The sequence below is a fragment of the Diplotaxodon limnothrissa genome, linkage group LG14 (genome assembly GCF_057381915.1).
Source record: "Diplotaxodon limnothrissa isolate DT_005_m linkage group LG14, D_limnothrissa_male_GT1.1, whole genome shotgun sequence".
Lineage (NCBI taxonomy): Eukaryota > Metazoa > Chordata > Actinopteri > Cichliformes > Cichlidae > Diplotaxodon > Diplotaxodon limnothrissa.
Window position 1 is genome coordinate 22,008,379 of NC_140609.1, and position 14,859 is coordinate 22,023,237.

The following is a 14,859-nucleotide window of genomic DNA, read 5'->3' on the forward strand; positions in this document are numbered from 1 at the left end:
ATGTGATTCAGCTAATAACACAGGGATTTCATCATTTGTGAAGCCAGGCTGAAAACACTCAGCAATCTGTGCATTCACGACTGGATGTAATACCGGTAGCTTAGCTGTAGCATTTGTAGCTGAGGGCTTCAGCTTCCGGGTAACATGGAAATGACGTCATTCACGTAGATTACTGATTGGCAGCGCTAACTCGAAATTTCAAGTTGCTTTTCTCAAAATTTTGAGTTAATATGTCGAAATTTCGAGATAATAACTCGAAATTTTGAGTTATGGATCCTTTTTTTTTTTTTTTTAGTGGCGGAAACGGGCTTCCATAGTTAACTGATGTGTACTTGGATAAATTATAGTTTAGAAATATCACATAGATTATGGTTATGGATAACGCCCATGTGGCCACCTGTGGCCTCGGAAATTTGAATTCGTGTACACCACTATACTGAAATAAACAGCCTATTACTGAAATACACGTGCAATATAATAAACTGTGATATAAATGTGGAGGTGCTGTTAACATGTTTAGTTATAAAACACACCTCCTTGCCTTTAGTCTCATTCATGAGCATTATTAATTGTCTTCTAACATCCAGAAGTCTGTGACGTGTTTTATAGTTTCTAACAAGCTTTTGACAATTAAAGGTAATATTTCAGTTCAATTGAATTTTATTTATTTAGCACCGAATCTCAGCAACAGTATTGTAAGGTAAGGGCTACAATAATACAGAGAAACCCAAACAATCAGACAACCCCTTATGAACAAGAACTTTGGAGAAGGAAAAACTCCCTTTAAAGAGGAAGAAACCTCCGGCAGAACCAGGGTCAAGAAGGGGCAAACATCTGCCATGACCAGCTGGGGGTGAAGGGAGGAAGACAAGACAAAAGACACACTGTGAATGAGAGCCAGAGATTAATAATAGCTAATAACCAAATGCAGAGTGGTGTATAAAAGTGTTAAAATGATATGTGTATGTGGCGGAGGTGTGGTCCCGGGCGCGGCTGCAGGGGAGGAGTGGTGCAGTGGGCTCAACGGGGCGGTGCTGGAAATGCCGGTGAGAACAGCTGATGGCGATTTGGACTGATAATGGTTTCCTTCCCTTTTTATAGTGAGACGGAGAGGAGCGGAGGGAGAGGGAAATCAGCTGGGACCGACAGCTGTCAGACTGTGTTCATATCATAACCTGGGAAAACTATAAATAAATGTGGAAGCTGGTGATAAAGACCTGTGTGTGTGTGTACCTGTGTATAGTGCATTTCACAGTGTACAATAGTTGCTTACAGTGAAAATATCTCTAATTAATATATTGCTGTTCATAATTTAATGCCAAAAATTCCTATTTAGCAAGAGACCAGATTATTGATACATTTTTCATTTTTTTAAAAAGTTACAAGGAATCCTGAAAGATGCTTTTCACCATTTTTTCATCAGAAAAGGCCTTTAAAGTTATTATCAGCCAGAGTAGAATATCTGTCTTTAGAATATTTAGAGTCAATGTTGATTTCAATAATTGAAATCTGTAAAAATGACCACAAACTACTTAAAATGTACAAACATCTTTGGTCAGAGGTCAAACAGTAATCCACACACCCACCCCATTGATCTTTTCCCCCTCTCAGTCTGTGTTTATTTGTCCGAGTAGACAGAAGTCTGCAAATAAGGTTCAAGTGAATGAGGAGGTGGGGTGACTGGCACATGCTTCCAATGATAGGGAGCACACAGGCCTTCATTATTTCCTCAGTCTGTCCTCGGACACAGAGGAGGCAACATGGACCTGTGGGCTGTGCTGCTGCTCGCTCTGCTCGCCGACACTTTGGCTTCAGACGGTGAGTCTAACAAAATCTACTTTTGACTTCATAGAGTAGCTTTGTGCTCTGTTCAGGACCCTGCTTCAGATCTGATTTGGGACCTATTGCGTACAAATTTGGATGGTAAAAGTTGAATTATGTTCATTAACTGTTGTATTAAAATGTCTGACGCATAAACTTTGAGGCACTAGCAAACAATTTGCTTAACAAGTAGACATATTTATTATTGTCAGTACAGCTAATAAAAAACAATTCATTTGATTATTTTCATAATAAATTAATTATTTTGTTTCCAAAATGTTGTTAAATATATGGAAAAATGAGTAAAGTCTTTAGAGCACTTTGTTAAATCTACAAAACTGTAATCATTTTGAATTATTACAACTGTCTTTTAATATATTGCCTAATTCACTGTAAGATTGAGTTTTTGATATCACATGAGTCTGTGCCGCTGGCATACAGTCAAAGCCTCATGGGAGCTGTAATCAAATTTACGTTTATTATCCAAAGGAGGAAATGAATTTTGTTCTGAGGTGCAAACAGCGGAGAGAGGGAATGACTGAAGCATGTTGTTTTATCTCCAGAGTCATGTTTGGACCGCTGCGAAAATGGCTTTGACGCCCGGAAGAAGTGCCAGTGTGACTCCATGTGCAAGTACTACAAAAGCTGCTGCTCTGACTTTGAATCCACCTGCAATATGATGAGTAAGAAGCCTCCCTGCTCATTGGTTCATTCATTCTGTTAAGAACTCACAGGTCAAAAATGGATGTTGACATTTCTCTCACACCCCCTCAGCTCGCGGAGACACATTTCAGTTTGCTGAAGACGATTATTACGATGGGCAATCTGAGAGCACGCCTCAGCCCACACGTCGTTCAGCACGCAACCAGCTGAGGCCTACACAACCGCCGGACTTCAATCCCAGAGCGCAAGAACGCCCCGAGACCACGCTGGAAATGACCAGACCGACCAGACTGAGAGTCTCTAACATCCCGCCGACACGTGCGACACACCCAGACACCCACACATTGGAGGACTCCATCACGACCAGCGCAGCAACCGAGGTGACCACAGTTCCTGCCACAACAGCCACCACCGTGGCCCCTGACCCAGATGCTGAGGTCTGCAGTGGCAGACCTTTTGACGCCTTCATGCAGATCAAAAATGGCTCCATCTATGCTTTCAGAGGTCAGTGAGTGAATTCATCTGTTACAAGACAACCTTTCAGGCTCTGTCATGGTCTCGCTCATGTTTGAAAGTAACAAATAAAACAGCATGATCGCTCTGGCTTTGTTTTCCAGGGGAGTACTTCTTTGAACTTTACCAGAAGGCAGTGCTCCCTGGTTATCCAAAGCTCATTAAGGATGTGTGGGGCATCAGCGGGTCCATTGATGCTGCGTTCACCCGCATCAACTGTCAGGGGAAGACCTACATCTTTAAGGTGGAACCAAAACAAATCAAATCCAATTATCTTAATAATTTTGATCACTTTAATTGTTTGCAACTCTCCAAAGAAATCAAAAGCTCTAAGAGAATAAAAATAATAATTCAACAATAGAAAAAAAAAGATAATTCAACACAACAATAAAGTACTGTTGGGCGAGGAGCCATATTTGGTGACTTAAGTGGACATGAAAATTGGCCTCCTCGTGACTCACTGGGAGGTTGTAGAAACACATGGATTTCTCCCAGCTAATCAGCAAAGATCAGCTTATGTGACATTATTGCATCTGACCAATCATTAAAGGCCTGGAACATTTTAAACTTCCAATCAAATTCTTCCTGAATTTAGGAAATTGGCTTTTCCCCCGTACCTACTCCCACACTTGTGGTTAAAGCATTAAAACTAACAGGGGTTGGCAGGGCTGCACTCTGATATGTGTGTTATATTTATGAAAATTGACAGTGTGAAACCAGGAAAATGTTCAAAAATAAATCCTCCTTTAAATATGTATTTTATTCTTATAGTCTTTTGTAGAAAAAAATGCTCTAAATGTGTGAGGAACCATATATGATAACTTCAGTGACTTTGCACTATAAAAAAGTAAAAAAAAAACTTTGAAAAAAGTTTGCTTTTTTAATGTCCTCCAATAACACTCAAATTTTCCATTTCCATGTATTTCAATGACTGCCTTATAAAGGGCAAAGCCAATATTGGAAACATTATGTCATAGTTTAGGTTTAAAAGTATTTTAAAAAGCTAATCTACTACAAATTTGATGTTTACCCATGTAGGGAAACAAGTACTGGAGGTTTGACAATGGCGTGCTGGATGATGACTATCCCCGATACATAAACGTTGGCTTTGACCGGATTCCCGATCATGTGGACGCAGCGTTTGCCCTTCCTGCCCACAGCCACCACGGAAAAGAGAAGGTCTATTTTTTCAAAGGTACAACCAGACGCTTTGGTTTGCATACATCTCCAGCTGTTCCTGTAGTACTGAACATCAGTGGCTCATCATACCATCCTTTCTGCAGGTGACCAGTATTATGTGTATGAGTTTTTGCACCAGCCGTCTCATGAGGAGTGCATCAAAATGTCTGAGAGCTCTCCGTCCACTCCCTTCAGGCGCTACACTGATGTGTACTACAACAACTATGAGCGTTTCTTCGGCGAGCTCTTCTCTGACCGTGAGTTGTGCAGTTATAGACCTATTTGTGCAGACAGGAGTCACACGTGTGTGTGGTTTAACTTATTTTTAATCTTCTGCAGTGCCTCAGCATCATAGTAAGCACCACTTTATTAACAAGGACTGGAAGGGCCTCAGGTCTCCAGTGGATGCTGCCATGGCGGGCAGAATCTACATCAGTCCTTGGAGGTCGACGCGACGCCGCTACAACAGCCAGCAAGACCAGCAGTGGGACCAGCAGTGGAACCAGCAGTGGAACCAGCAGTGGGGTCGGCGGAGACAAAATCGTTCACCCTCCTGGGGCTCCTTTGCTGAGCAGGGAATGAACATGGGGCGGGAATTTGCTGAAAGAGGGATGGAAATGGGTATGAGACTGGCAGAGAGGAGGATGGAAATGGCAGAGAGGCTGGGACAAGGCTGGGACAGACGGTGGGATCAAGACTGGGACCAGGACAGACGGAGAGATCGTTATGGCCAGAACAACAGAGGCAACTATGACTCCAGAGATGACCGATACGGCTACGACTTCCAAAGGGAGATGCCCATACAGACCGTCTACTTCTTCAAAGAAGGTAACAGATTCAGAATGGGACGCACCGTATCAAACAATGTTTCTGAAAATGTATTCAATCATTCATTTCCACTGCCTTACAACATGTGGTTAATTGGTTATTTTGTAATTCATAGTAATATAAATTAGAAAAGCAGCAAAGCATTGCATTTAAAAAGAACAGTTTAACATTTTCTTTGTTAAATTAAGCAACAGTTTGTAGATTTCAGTCCATATTGACATGATAGCATCACACAGTTGCTGCAGTTTTATCGGCTGCACATCCACCACATCCCAAAGGTTCTCCTGGAGATCTCGTGGCTGTGGTCATTTGAGTGCAGTGAACTCGTTGTTATATTTAAGGAACAAGTTTGAAATGATCTGAGCTTTGTGGCATGGTCTGCTATCCTGCTGGAACCAGCAATCAGAAGATGGGTTTGCTGTGGCCATAAAGGGATGGACATGGTCAGCATTAATACTCAGGTAGGCGGTGTTTGAGAGGCCTGAAGTAAGCAAAGACACCACCACCACCCTGAACTGCTGGGAAAAGGCAGGATGGATCCATGTTTTTTTTTACAACAAATTCTGACCCGGCTATCTGAATGTTTCAGACTAGGCAACGTTTACCCAAGCTTCTATTAGCCTCAGTTTCCTGTTTTTAGCTGGCTGAAGTGGCATCCAGTGCGGTCTTCTGCTGCAGTAGTTCATCTGCTTCAAAGGGCTGAGCGTTCAGTGATGCTCTTCTGCATACCTTGGCTGTAAAGAGTGCCTTTTTTGAGTTACTGTTGTCTTCCAATCAGCTCGAAGCACTTTGGCTATTCTCCTCTTTCCGCTGGCATTATCAAAGCATTTCACACAGAAAATGCCACTTCCACACTCCAACACTCCATCTGTTTGTGGCAGAGGGCTGCCCCTCCCTGAGCCTGGTTCTGCCAGAGGTTTCTTCCTGTTAAAATTGAGTTTTTCCTTCCCACTGTTACCAAATGCTTCCTCACTGGGGGCTGTCTAATTTTGGGGGTTTTCTGTGTTTTGCTGTAGGGTCTGTACAATTTAAAGCACCTTGAGGTGACTAACAACCATGCGACAGTCAAAAAGAACCTAAATCACCTTTCTTCACCATTCTACCCCTAACTAATGAAGTTATCAGTGAGTGTACATTAATCATTACAAAGTCAGCTAGAGCAGAAGGAAAGAGAAAAGGCATATCCCATGAGTTATTGTCTTTATTTCAAGGTTTCCTGGGAACTGTAATCAAATCAAATCTATTTTAAGGAAGATGAGGATGTTAAAGAAAAAGAATATCTCACGCTCACAGCAAAAGCAGGGCCGTTATTAACAGCAATGCTTATGAAGGCTAGTACAATAATGGTTAAATGACTAAATAACAATGATGATTTTATCATTGTTCAAATATTGTGTGTTTGGTCTTCACACTGCTGGCACATAAACTAAGAGCTGAGTCACAGCTGTAGACGGCAGACAGCTGGGGGAGGCAACAGGAACTAACTTGCTCGGCTCTCTCTCACCACACACTAGTTTCATTACATTTTAATGCTGTATATAGTTCATACAGCAAAAAACAGATGCCTAACATTGTTTCTGTTTTATACTTTACTCCAAGTGCATTTCTGTTTGTAATCTTTACGTCATATTCAGTGTCATTCTGGTTTATGTTTAACCACTACTCCACACACTATAATAATAGTATAGTATGTGTACAAAGCAGACAATATGAATACTAACTGTGACTGGTAAGCATGTGTTGAGTGAGTTTTTGTGTTTTCTAGATAAATACTACAGAGTGGATATCAGGACTAAGAGAGTTGATCCTGCTGTTCCTCCGTACCCCAGATCCATCGCCAAGTACTGGCTCGGCTGTTCGGACACCCCTGGAGCAGAGAAGAAGTAGTTTCCAGAATTTTAGTTTGTTATTTTGATCAGTGTAACCCAGTTAGCGTGTAATAGAGCTGTTGTTTTTACTGCAGTAGGCAGTGGTAGGGGTTAAAAGTGTCGAACATGCGCAGTGTAACACACAGCTAGCTGACTTCAGCAAATATTGGTGTATCGGTGAGAGTCCACATGCAGCTTAGGGCCAAAGTTCAGCTGGCTGACTTTCAGTCAGCTTTATTAAACGCAGCTAAAGTGAAAAACACATTTAACAGAGAGACCCAGAGACAGCAACGTTTATCCGTCTGAAAGCTAAACTCTGTTAATGATAATTAATCTGCAATTATTACTGTATTCATTACTTATCGTGTATTTTGAATAATGTATCTACAAAAGCCAAAGTGTTTATTGTCTTTTTATTAATCACGGTCATGTTTATACAGTGAAATAATAATACTATAAAATATTAACACAGACTTCAGGGGAGGTTTAATTCACCAGTGGTCACAAGCAGGGCAGCAATGTGTTTCTAACCCCACAGCAGTGTTCGTGCGCTGTGGACTCGCAGGAAACTTTAACATCGGGTCACAGAAGTACAAACATTTTTACAATTCCAGTTCTCTGACTGATTTATACGATAGAATAAACAACCCTGCCGGGCTTTTCCCTCATGTGTAAAGCATGTACTGATTCTGAGTGAATCGCGACTACAATCTGTTACAGCCTGTTCTTACCTGAGTTTCATCCAAGACTAATAAAATATCCACAGAGCAGCAGACTCAGATCCTTTCCTCACACTTAACTGAATCAATCAAATCAATCAAAAAGTTCATCACACTCATTTTATTATCTTCTGGGAACCCACCCAGATGTTCATCACTGCTTCTTTTTCCACAAACTTCCACTCTTTACTTCCATTTATCCTTTCTGACTATATAAGCACAATAGGTGCAGATATTACATCTGTCCATCCATCCATCATGGGGGTGCTGGAGCCAATCCCATCGATCGTCACACATTCACACTTTCAGCCTATTTAGATTCACTAATTAATCTAACATACATGTCTTTGGGCTGCAGGAGGGACTCAGAGTACCCAGAGAGAACAGAAAGGCCCCAAAACAGCCAATGGATTCAAACCCAGGACCCAGCTGATGTTGCTCCTAAAGCTGTTGGCTAATGAAAGTCTAAATGCAGGACTTTCACCCACAAGACTGTAAGTTTGTGCTAATGTAAAAGTAAATATTTAGATTTTTAGGCTTAGATTAAAATAATACTAAAAAGAGTAGTTTCAGTTTTCAGTTGCAGTTGTTTTTAGGTTAAGCCAGAAACACTTGGTTATAGGTTTAGGGAAAATATGTTTAGTGAGTATTGAAAAGGCCTGAAGAAAAACTAAGTTACAAAGATAAAAATTCATAACAGCATGATCGGTCAGTTCAGGGTCATGGTACTGGGGAAACATGGGTTACAGTGTGGGAACAACACCAAGGCAACAACGGACTGTGTAGCGTTCTTGTTAGAAAACACCCTATTTTCTTGTTCCATCTGTTGTTTGAAATTTCATTAACGGTTGCTATTTTTAAAATCACAATTTCTCTGTTATTTCAGTCATGTGAGCTGCAGCTGCACAAATCTCTCAGAGAAGCTTTCCCCATTGTTCAGTTATAACTGCAGGATAACAAACATGCGGCTGTTTTTCGATCAGTCCTGCTGACCCGTTTTCTCAGAGGTCACGAGTTTTTGATCTGGACATTTTCGTACCAGGGTTCATCAGTCATACTGACCGCCGCTCCTTCGTTGGTGATGATTTCAATGGGGCTTGTGCCATCTCCCACGGGTCTCAGAGTCCGGTAGGAGCTCTCAATTTGTTCTTCATGATGCGAGGCAGCGTGCTGCCTTTCGTCTCCTTCGGCCCGCAGATTAGACCCCGAGTCGGCTGACGCCACTTCAGGCACGCTCTTTAAAATGGACGACAGCGGCCGTTTTGGAGTGCCACTCTCTGTTGGCAGTGTGCCATTCGATCCAGCTGCATCAGAGGAGTTGTGGGAGGAGTGCTTCCTCCTGATTGGCTTACAAACTCCAGCCTCCCTTGTAGACGGTCCTCCCTGCTCCCAAACAGCCGCCCGAGCTCCCAGCTTCTTCCTGGGTGGTTTGATGATGCCTTCACTCCCCTTCGGCTTAGGCCTGCCAGACTCCTGCTCTTTTTGCCTCTGGAGGCTGCCCAGTCTTCGCAGCATCGCCTGAACGGGGCCCTCAGAGCTCGGCTCTGTTTTTGTGATGGGCTTACCCGCCTTACCCACCGTCACATACACAGTGGTGACCTTATGAGAGCCCCCTTCTTGAGCATCAGAGGCGGACGATGTCCCTTTATGAGCAGCTGTGTTAGACATAGTCCGTCTCCGTCCTGATGCTCCAGGAACCTGCAGGGTGGACCTTGATGGGGTTCTGTCTACTTCCTGGTCAGCCTCCTCACAGTTTAACTCCTGACTGTCGGTCACATCCACTCCATCTTTCTCCTTCTCGCCCTCAAGTCCGTTCCCCTCCCCAGTTCTAGCTGTGCTTCCCTGACTTTGCAGGGCCGATAGCATCAAAACCCCCCAGGATGATTTGGGTTTGCTGCGAGGGAGAGCACAAGGGTCCTGAGCAGAGCCACGCCTCTCTTTGGGGCTGAAGCGGGTGCCTTCAGCAAATGAGACGGATGGCCGCTTGGCCTTGGCAATGCTGGAGGTGCGAGGGATGTTAAAGGGTGAGGAGATGTCCTCGCTGCTGAAGCCCGATGGGTCTAAGAACATGTTACACTTTGAGCTCATCTCCTGGAACTCACCGCCCGCCACAGCCGGGATGTCTAACAGAAACAGAGCAAAACATCAACCAGTGCCAGAAAGAGTTTTTAAAAGTGGCAGTTCTACCTTGCACCAAAAGAGGGCACTATAAACTTTGTTAACTGGTGAACTTTATTTTTGCCTCTACCTTCCATTGGAGGGACGCAGTAAAGAGCCTCTCCCGTCTCCTCATCGCTGTCGAAGGACGATCCCTCCGTCACCCAGCCAGAGGAAGGAGGCTCAATGAAGCTGTGGTTGAAGGTCAGCTCAGGGTCATGGTGTGACACTGTGTGTGTTTACATGAGACATAGAAAGCAGATTAATTTAAAAAGAATAATAATAATAGAACTAAATATCACAGCTTCTGGTCATAATTCATGCACACAGTAGACATTTTAAAAGAATTCAAATCTTAATGATGATTAAAATAGTCTTTTTTGTACTTTTATGAAGTTTGTATACAATAGTTGCATTACACTGTGAGCACTGTGAGTGGCAAGACTGACCGGTGACACGAGGCAGGCCAGAGGACCAGGCAGAGATACACGGCAGGGCAGCGCCAATGTTTGCCAGGACGCTATAAACGTGATACTTCATCCGAACCAAGAAGCCGCCATCAGCAACAGTTGTACTACGACCAAAAGAAATCATGTAAAGTTACCGGTATATAGAATGATAAACGTAGCCTGCTTTCCATGTTTTACCGTCTATGCAAAGTGAAGATAAAATGCCTAAAAGAAAGGTAGCTGCTGACCTGTCTTTGTCTCTGTCACCAGCCGGGCGTCCTCCACAACACAAGCAGCAGCAAACTACAGCAAGAAGCAACAGGAGCAAAGGAACCAGCACACCCGCAAGCACAGCACCTCTGTAACCTGTCATTCAAACACACACACAAACACAAACATGTAAGGGAAAGTACAAGACACACTAATGTACACATTTATACACAAAACTGACAGATAACTGAGTGGATGGATGGACGTACTGTTAGGACAGGCTCCGGTCACAGAGTCGCAGGCCACCGCCTCACCGCAGTCGCAGACAGAAGAACAGTTGAAGCCAAACCGGAGGGCAGGGCAGCTGTTGTTACAGCTGGAAACATCCATGAGTCACAGTGAGTAAGAAAGTTAAATCAAGATTTTATTTTAGTACTGGGTGAACACATAACGGTGACGTACAAGCATCACAGAGAAGAAAGTTAAAGGGGCCACGTTTTCCATGTTTTAACCTACTAACCTCAGATCGTACACTCAGGGCAAGAGAAAGAGTGAAATCAGAAAAAATTTAAATTTGAAGGCTTCTTGAAAAGAGTTCAGTGTAGTTTTATTAATTGAAACCTTGACTGCGATTACACCAGTGGGCAATATATGGTTGGATAATGTAAAGGACATCCAAGTCATGAAGGTAGTTAGTTTCATTTTTTTACCATGGTTGGTGTGACTAGAAAACTTCTGCAATGCTACCACCTTTTGGAACATCCCACAACTAATTAGGTTAATTGTAAGTTTCTAAATTGCTGGATTGTCAGTTAAACACAGTCTTTAACTGATCTGGGAGTGCAGTTTAACTATTTAAAATCTTAACCTTTGATAAAAGCTGCATCTGCAACAGTAAGTCTATCCAACAGTAAGCAATGCTTTAATTTTCTCACCTCTCTCCCTGGAAGCCTGGCGCACAGACACATTTTCCTGTCACATGATGGCAGTTGCCATGAAAACAAGGACTACACGTCAAGAGGCAGGCGTCTCCAAACCTCCCGTTAAGGCAGCGCTCCTGACACCTGGACGAGGACAGAAAAACGAGGACAGAGATTACTAACACACTTACACTGTTGGCGGTACAAACTTTCCATCCTCTATAAGCAGACTGTTTTTGAGCTTAAGTGTCATAAGCAGTGCTCATGTTTTACCACATGGATCATTTTATTAATTTTGCATCTTTAGGCAACTTAATCCATAAGTTTTAACTCTTCCAAGCAACTCTTTGAATCCGTCATGTTCAAGAGACTGCAGTACAGTTGTAAGCAGTGAATAACTTGGACTTTTTAGCAGATTCATCTCTTTTTGTTAAACTCAAATCATCTCTTGTCTTCTGGGTCTGACTTTCTGATTATGTCTCTAGTCAGTGAAATGCGCTTTGACAGCCAACTCACGGACGTCAGAGCCTCCCACGAACAGCTGTATGCACAAGTACGGAAGTGTTTTCAGTCCCCAGATCACACCACAGGATGACAATGGAGCTTCTGACAAAAATAACTATAATCTGTGACAGACAGACAATTTACTGATTGATTGATTTTTCAGTTTGAGCTAAAGCATATGAACCACACTGATCACAGGATGCTTCCTAAGACCAGTGAGGTGCAGGCCGCTGATCATTTTTATTCTTTTTTTTAAAATAACACAGTGATTAAGTAGCCAGTTATTACATTTTAGCATTTCTGTATATTTAGAACCCCAATTCCCAAAAAACTCAGAAGTAAAGATGGACAGAGGTTCAAAAAATTGAGCCATTAACTTGTGGAACAACTTCAGCTTTGACTAATTTTTTATCTACAATACAGAATCTGGAGAAATCTCTGTGTGCAAGGGACACTACCAAAAATCAAAACCCGTGATCTTCGAGCCTTCAGACAGCACTGCATTAAAAACAGACATGAGGGATGCTGCAAAGCCGTAAACATGACCCTTTCACAACATTTTTGAGATGTGTTGCTACCATCAAATCAAAAATGTGTAAATATTTTTCTTTAAATTGCATTTTCTATGTTCTACTGTGACTAAAATGTGAGTTTATGAGATCTGCAAATCATCACGCGTCCTACTTTTTTGGAAATAAGGTTTTAATTTGAAAGCTAATTCTTTCCTTTTACCTATTAATTGCTTTGATTATGTCAAAGTGTAAAAACGCACCAAAAAAAGGTGAAAAATAATGACTCGTAATGTACTTTGTAAAGCAGTTAGTTGTAAATAGTGTAAATTTTTATGTATTGTTGCTAATGTTTCCCCAAAATATGCGCGCGCACCTGGGTCCAGTCCATCCGGGATCACAACTCTGACACAACCCAGTTTTTGGGTCACAGGGTTCATTGTTCCTGCATCGTGGACACCCTTCTTTGCAGCCATCACCATGGAAACCAGATGAACATGGGCGGTCGCATCGCGTACCGTTCCAGCCCGGCTCACAGGCTGCACATGTGCCATCGATCAGAGAGCAAAGCTGGTTGTCTTTACAGTGACCACAACTGAAGACAAGGGATAAAGTTCAGCAGTGAGAACACACACATTCACGTGTATCCACCTTTCTTTCCACACACACACAGTCGTGTTTTTATATCCTTGTGGGGACATCTAATTGATATGATCCTTTCCCTAGCTACTTACCCTAACCATCAAAAATGAATGTCTACCCCTAACCCTGACACTAAATCCACATTTTAAGTCTCACAAATGCCTTCGAACACATGGGAACGGGTTTTTCGTCCTCATAGGGGTTGTTGGTCCCCACAAGTATAGCAAGCTTTCAATTTTTGGTCCCCACAAAGATATGTAAACATGATATACACACAAACAAACAGAGACACAGACACACACACATTGAAACCTACCTCCTTTTACAGTCAATGCCATACTTTCCTGCTTCACAGGGCTGGTTGCAGAAGAGGCCCATGTATCCTGGGTGGCACAGACACGTCCCACTCATTACGTCACAGCTGCTGTGTTTGAGGTCACATTTACAACTCAGGTCACAGCTGGTTCCCCACATGCCAGGCTTGCACTCGCACACACCATTGCGCTGATTACACGGGGACTGGTTACAGTCGCACGGGTTTGTACACCTCATCCCCCAGTGCCCCTTGTGGCACTGACACTTGCCTGTCTGCTGGTCACAGCTGGGGCCTACAGACCCACCGATATCACACTGGCACGGTTTGGCACAGGTTGAACCTGAATAGCTGGTGTCGCAGGTGCAGTTTCCGTGGATGGGGTGGCAGCGCCCGTGCCGGGAACACCTGCAGGTTTGCTTGCATAGTGGGCCCCAACGGAGTGGGTGGCAGGTGCACTCGCCAGTGGCTGGATGACAGCGCCCGTTAGGATAGCACTTACATATCTGACGGCAGTCTGGACCCCAGAACTCAAGAGGACAGTCTAGAAACAACACACCAGTGAGTACATAAAGAGCTATTACTAGACTAAAATATAGTAATTATCAACACTATAATGTTTTTATATTGTTATTTTTCTTATTTCTTCTACAACGAATGGACGTTTTAACTCACTGGTTTTGCACTCAGCACCATAGTAGCCAGGTGGGCAGCGACATAATCCAGGATATAAACAGATCTCACCCTTCAAACAGGCCTGCTCACCCTCACATACAGCTGCACACAAACACAAAGAGAAAACAAAGCCAATGTAGAAGTGGTAACAGCATAGGAATAATAATCATTAGAATACTAGAACTTACGTATTGTGCACTCTTTTCCCTCCTGGTGCCATCCAAGGCAACAGAACAGGTTAGAGGGATCCCTAAGAATTACAGACATCATCAAATCAGCTTGATAAATCTGAAACCTTAGTAGAAAAAACACTCCAGTGCCTGCATTCAGCCATGTCATCCTAAAGAAGGACGGGCCACACAACCCACAAGCCAACAGTACAATCTCATGGCACTAATATTCATCACAAGAACTCAAAGCCAGACGAAGGCCGCCAAAAATGTTAATTCGGTAACCCGCTGTTGCCACTTAAGACTCAAAAGCCAGTATGTGCGAGTGAAGGAAAAGCTGGAGTTTACCTTATATTCTGGCAGACGTTCTTCCCAGCAGGATCCAGAGTGTGAGCGCAGGCCAGCGAGAAGCAGAGCAGAGCACTGAGAGCTCTGAGGAGAAGCTTCATCTCCAATCTGAAAGCACAACCAGGGACAAATATATTCCCGTCTTTATTTCTGCTCCCAACTTGTCTTTGTCTCAACTCGAGGGGAGAAAAACGAGGGGCAGTACCTATCTCTCAGCCTCCCTCCACCCTTCCCTCCACCCTTCCCTCTCTCTTTCTGTCCGGTGAGTCGTCTTGTGGCTCCAGCATAGCCAGAGAGGTCGAAGCCCCCGGGTTTCCTCTTCCCATTTCCTGGGGAAGTCAGAGCCACTTCCTTCTATTCAGCCAGACACA

At 43.3% G+C, this 14,859-nt stretch overlaps 2 protein-coding genes across 2 annotated transcripts; one reads left to right on the top strand and one right to left on the bottom strand.

Moving 5' to 3' along the window:
• The first annotated feature begins 1,703 nt into the window (after positions 1–1,703).
• vtna (vitronectin a) lies at positions 1,704–8,090 on the top strand. Its single transcript, XM_085371676.1, has 8 exons — positions 1,704–1,818; positions 2,385–2,504; positions 2,596–2,988; positions 3,102–3,241; positions 4,036–4,192; positions 4,281–4,433; positions 4,516–5,004; positions 6,770–8,090. Exons 1-8 carry the CDS (start codon positions 1,761–1,763, stop codon positions 6,889–6,891), a joined length of 1,632 nt encoding a protein of 543 aa, XP_085227802.1. The 5' UTR covers positions 1,704–1,760; the 3' UTR covers positions 6,892–8,090.
• On the bottom strand, positions 7,348–14,604 carry scarf1 (scavenger receptor class F, member 1). Its single transcript, XM_085371677.1, has 11 exons — positions 14,489–14,604; positions 14,159–14,220; positions 13,971–14,072; positions 13,299–13,839; positions 12,717–12,935; positions 11,343–11,471; positions 10,677–10,783; positions 10,446–10,563; positions 10,198–10,322; positions 9,840–9,977; positions 7,348–9,714 (listed from the first exon to the last, which is right to left on the bottom strand). Exons 1-11 carry the CDS (start codon positions 14,587–14,589, stop codon positions 8,600–8,602), a joined length of 2,757 nt encoding a protein of 918 aa, XP_085227803.1. The 5' UTR covers positions 14,590–14,604; the 3' UTR covers positions 7,348–8,599.
• Between the last annotated feature and the right edge of the window lie 255 nt (positions 14,605–14,859).

Coding starts and splice junctions, on each gene's coding strand:
- vtna (XM_085371676.1), top strand. CDS start 1,761: ATGGACCTGTGGGCTGTGCTGCTGCTCGCTCTGCTCGCCGACACTTTG. Junction 2,989..3,101: donor CTCCATCTATGCTTTCAGAG/GTCAGTGAGTGA, acceptor TTTGTTTTCCAG/GGGAGTACTTCTTTGAACTT. Junction 3,242..4,035: donor GGAAGACCTACATCTTTAAG/GTGGAACCAAAA, acceptor TTACCCATGTAG/GGAAACAAGTACTGGAGGTT.
- scarf1 (XM_085371677.1), bottom strand. CDS start 14,589: ATGAAGCTTCTCCTCAGAGCTCTCAGTGCTCTGCTCTGCTTCTCGCTG. Junction 14,221..14,488: donor AACGTCTGCCAGAATATAAG/GTAAACTCCAGC, acceptor TGTAATTCTTAG/GGATCCCTCTAACCTGTTCT. Junction 9,715..9,839: donor CTGCGTCCCTCCAATGGAAG/GTAGAGGCAAAA, acceptor TGTTTCTGTTAG/ACATCCCGGCTGTGGCGGGC.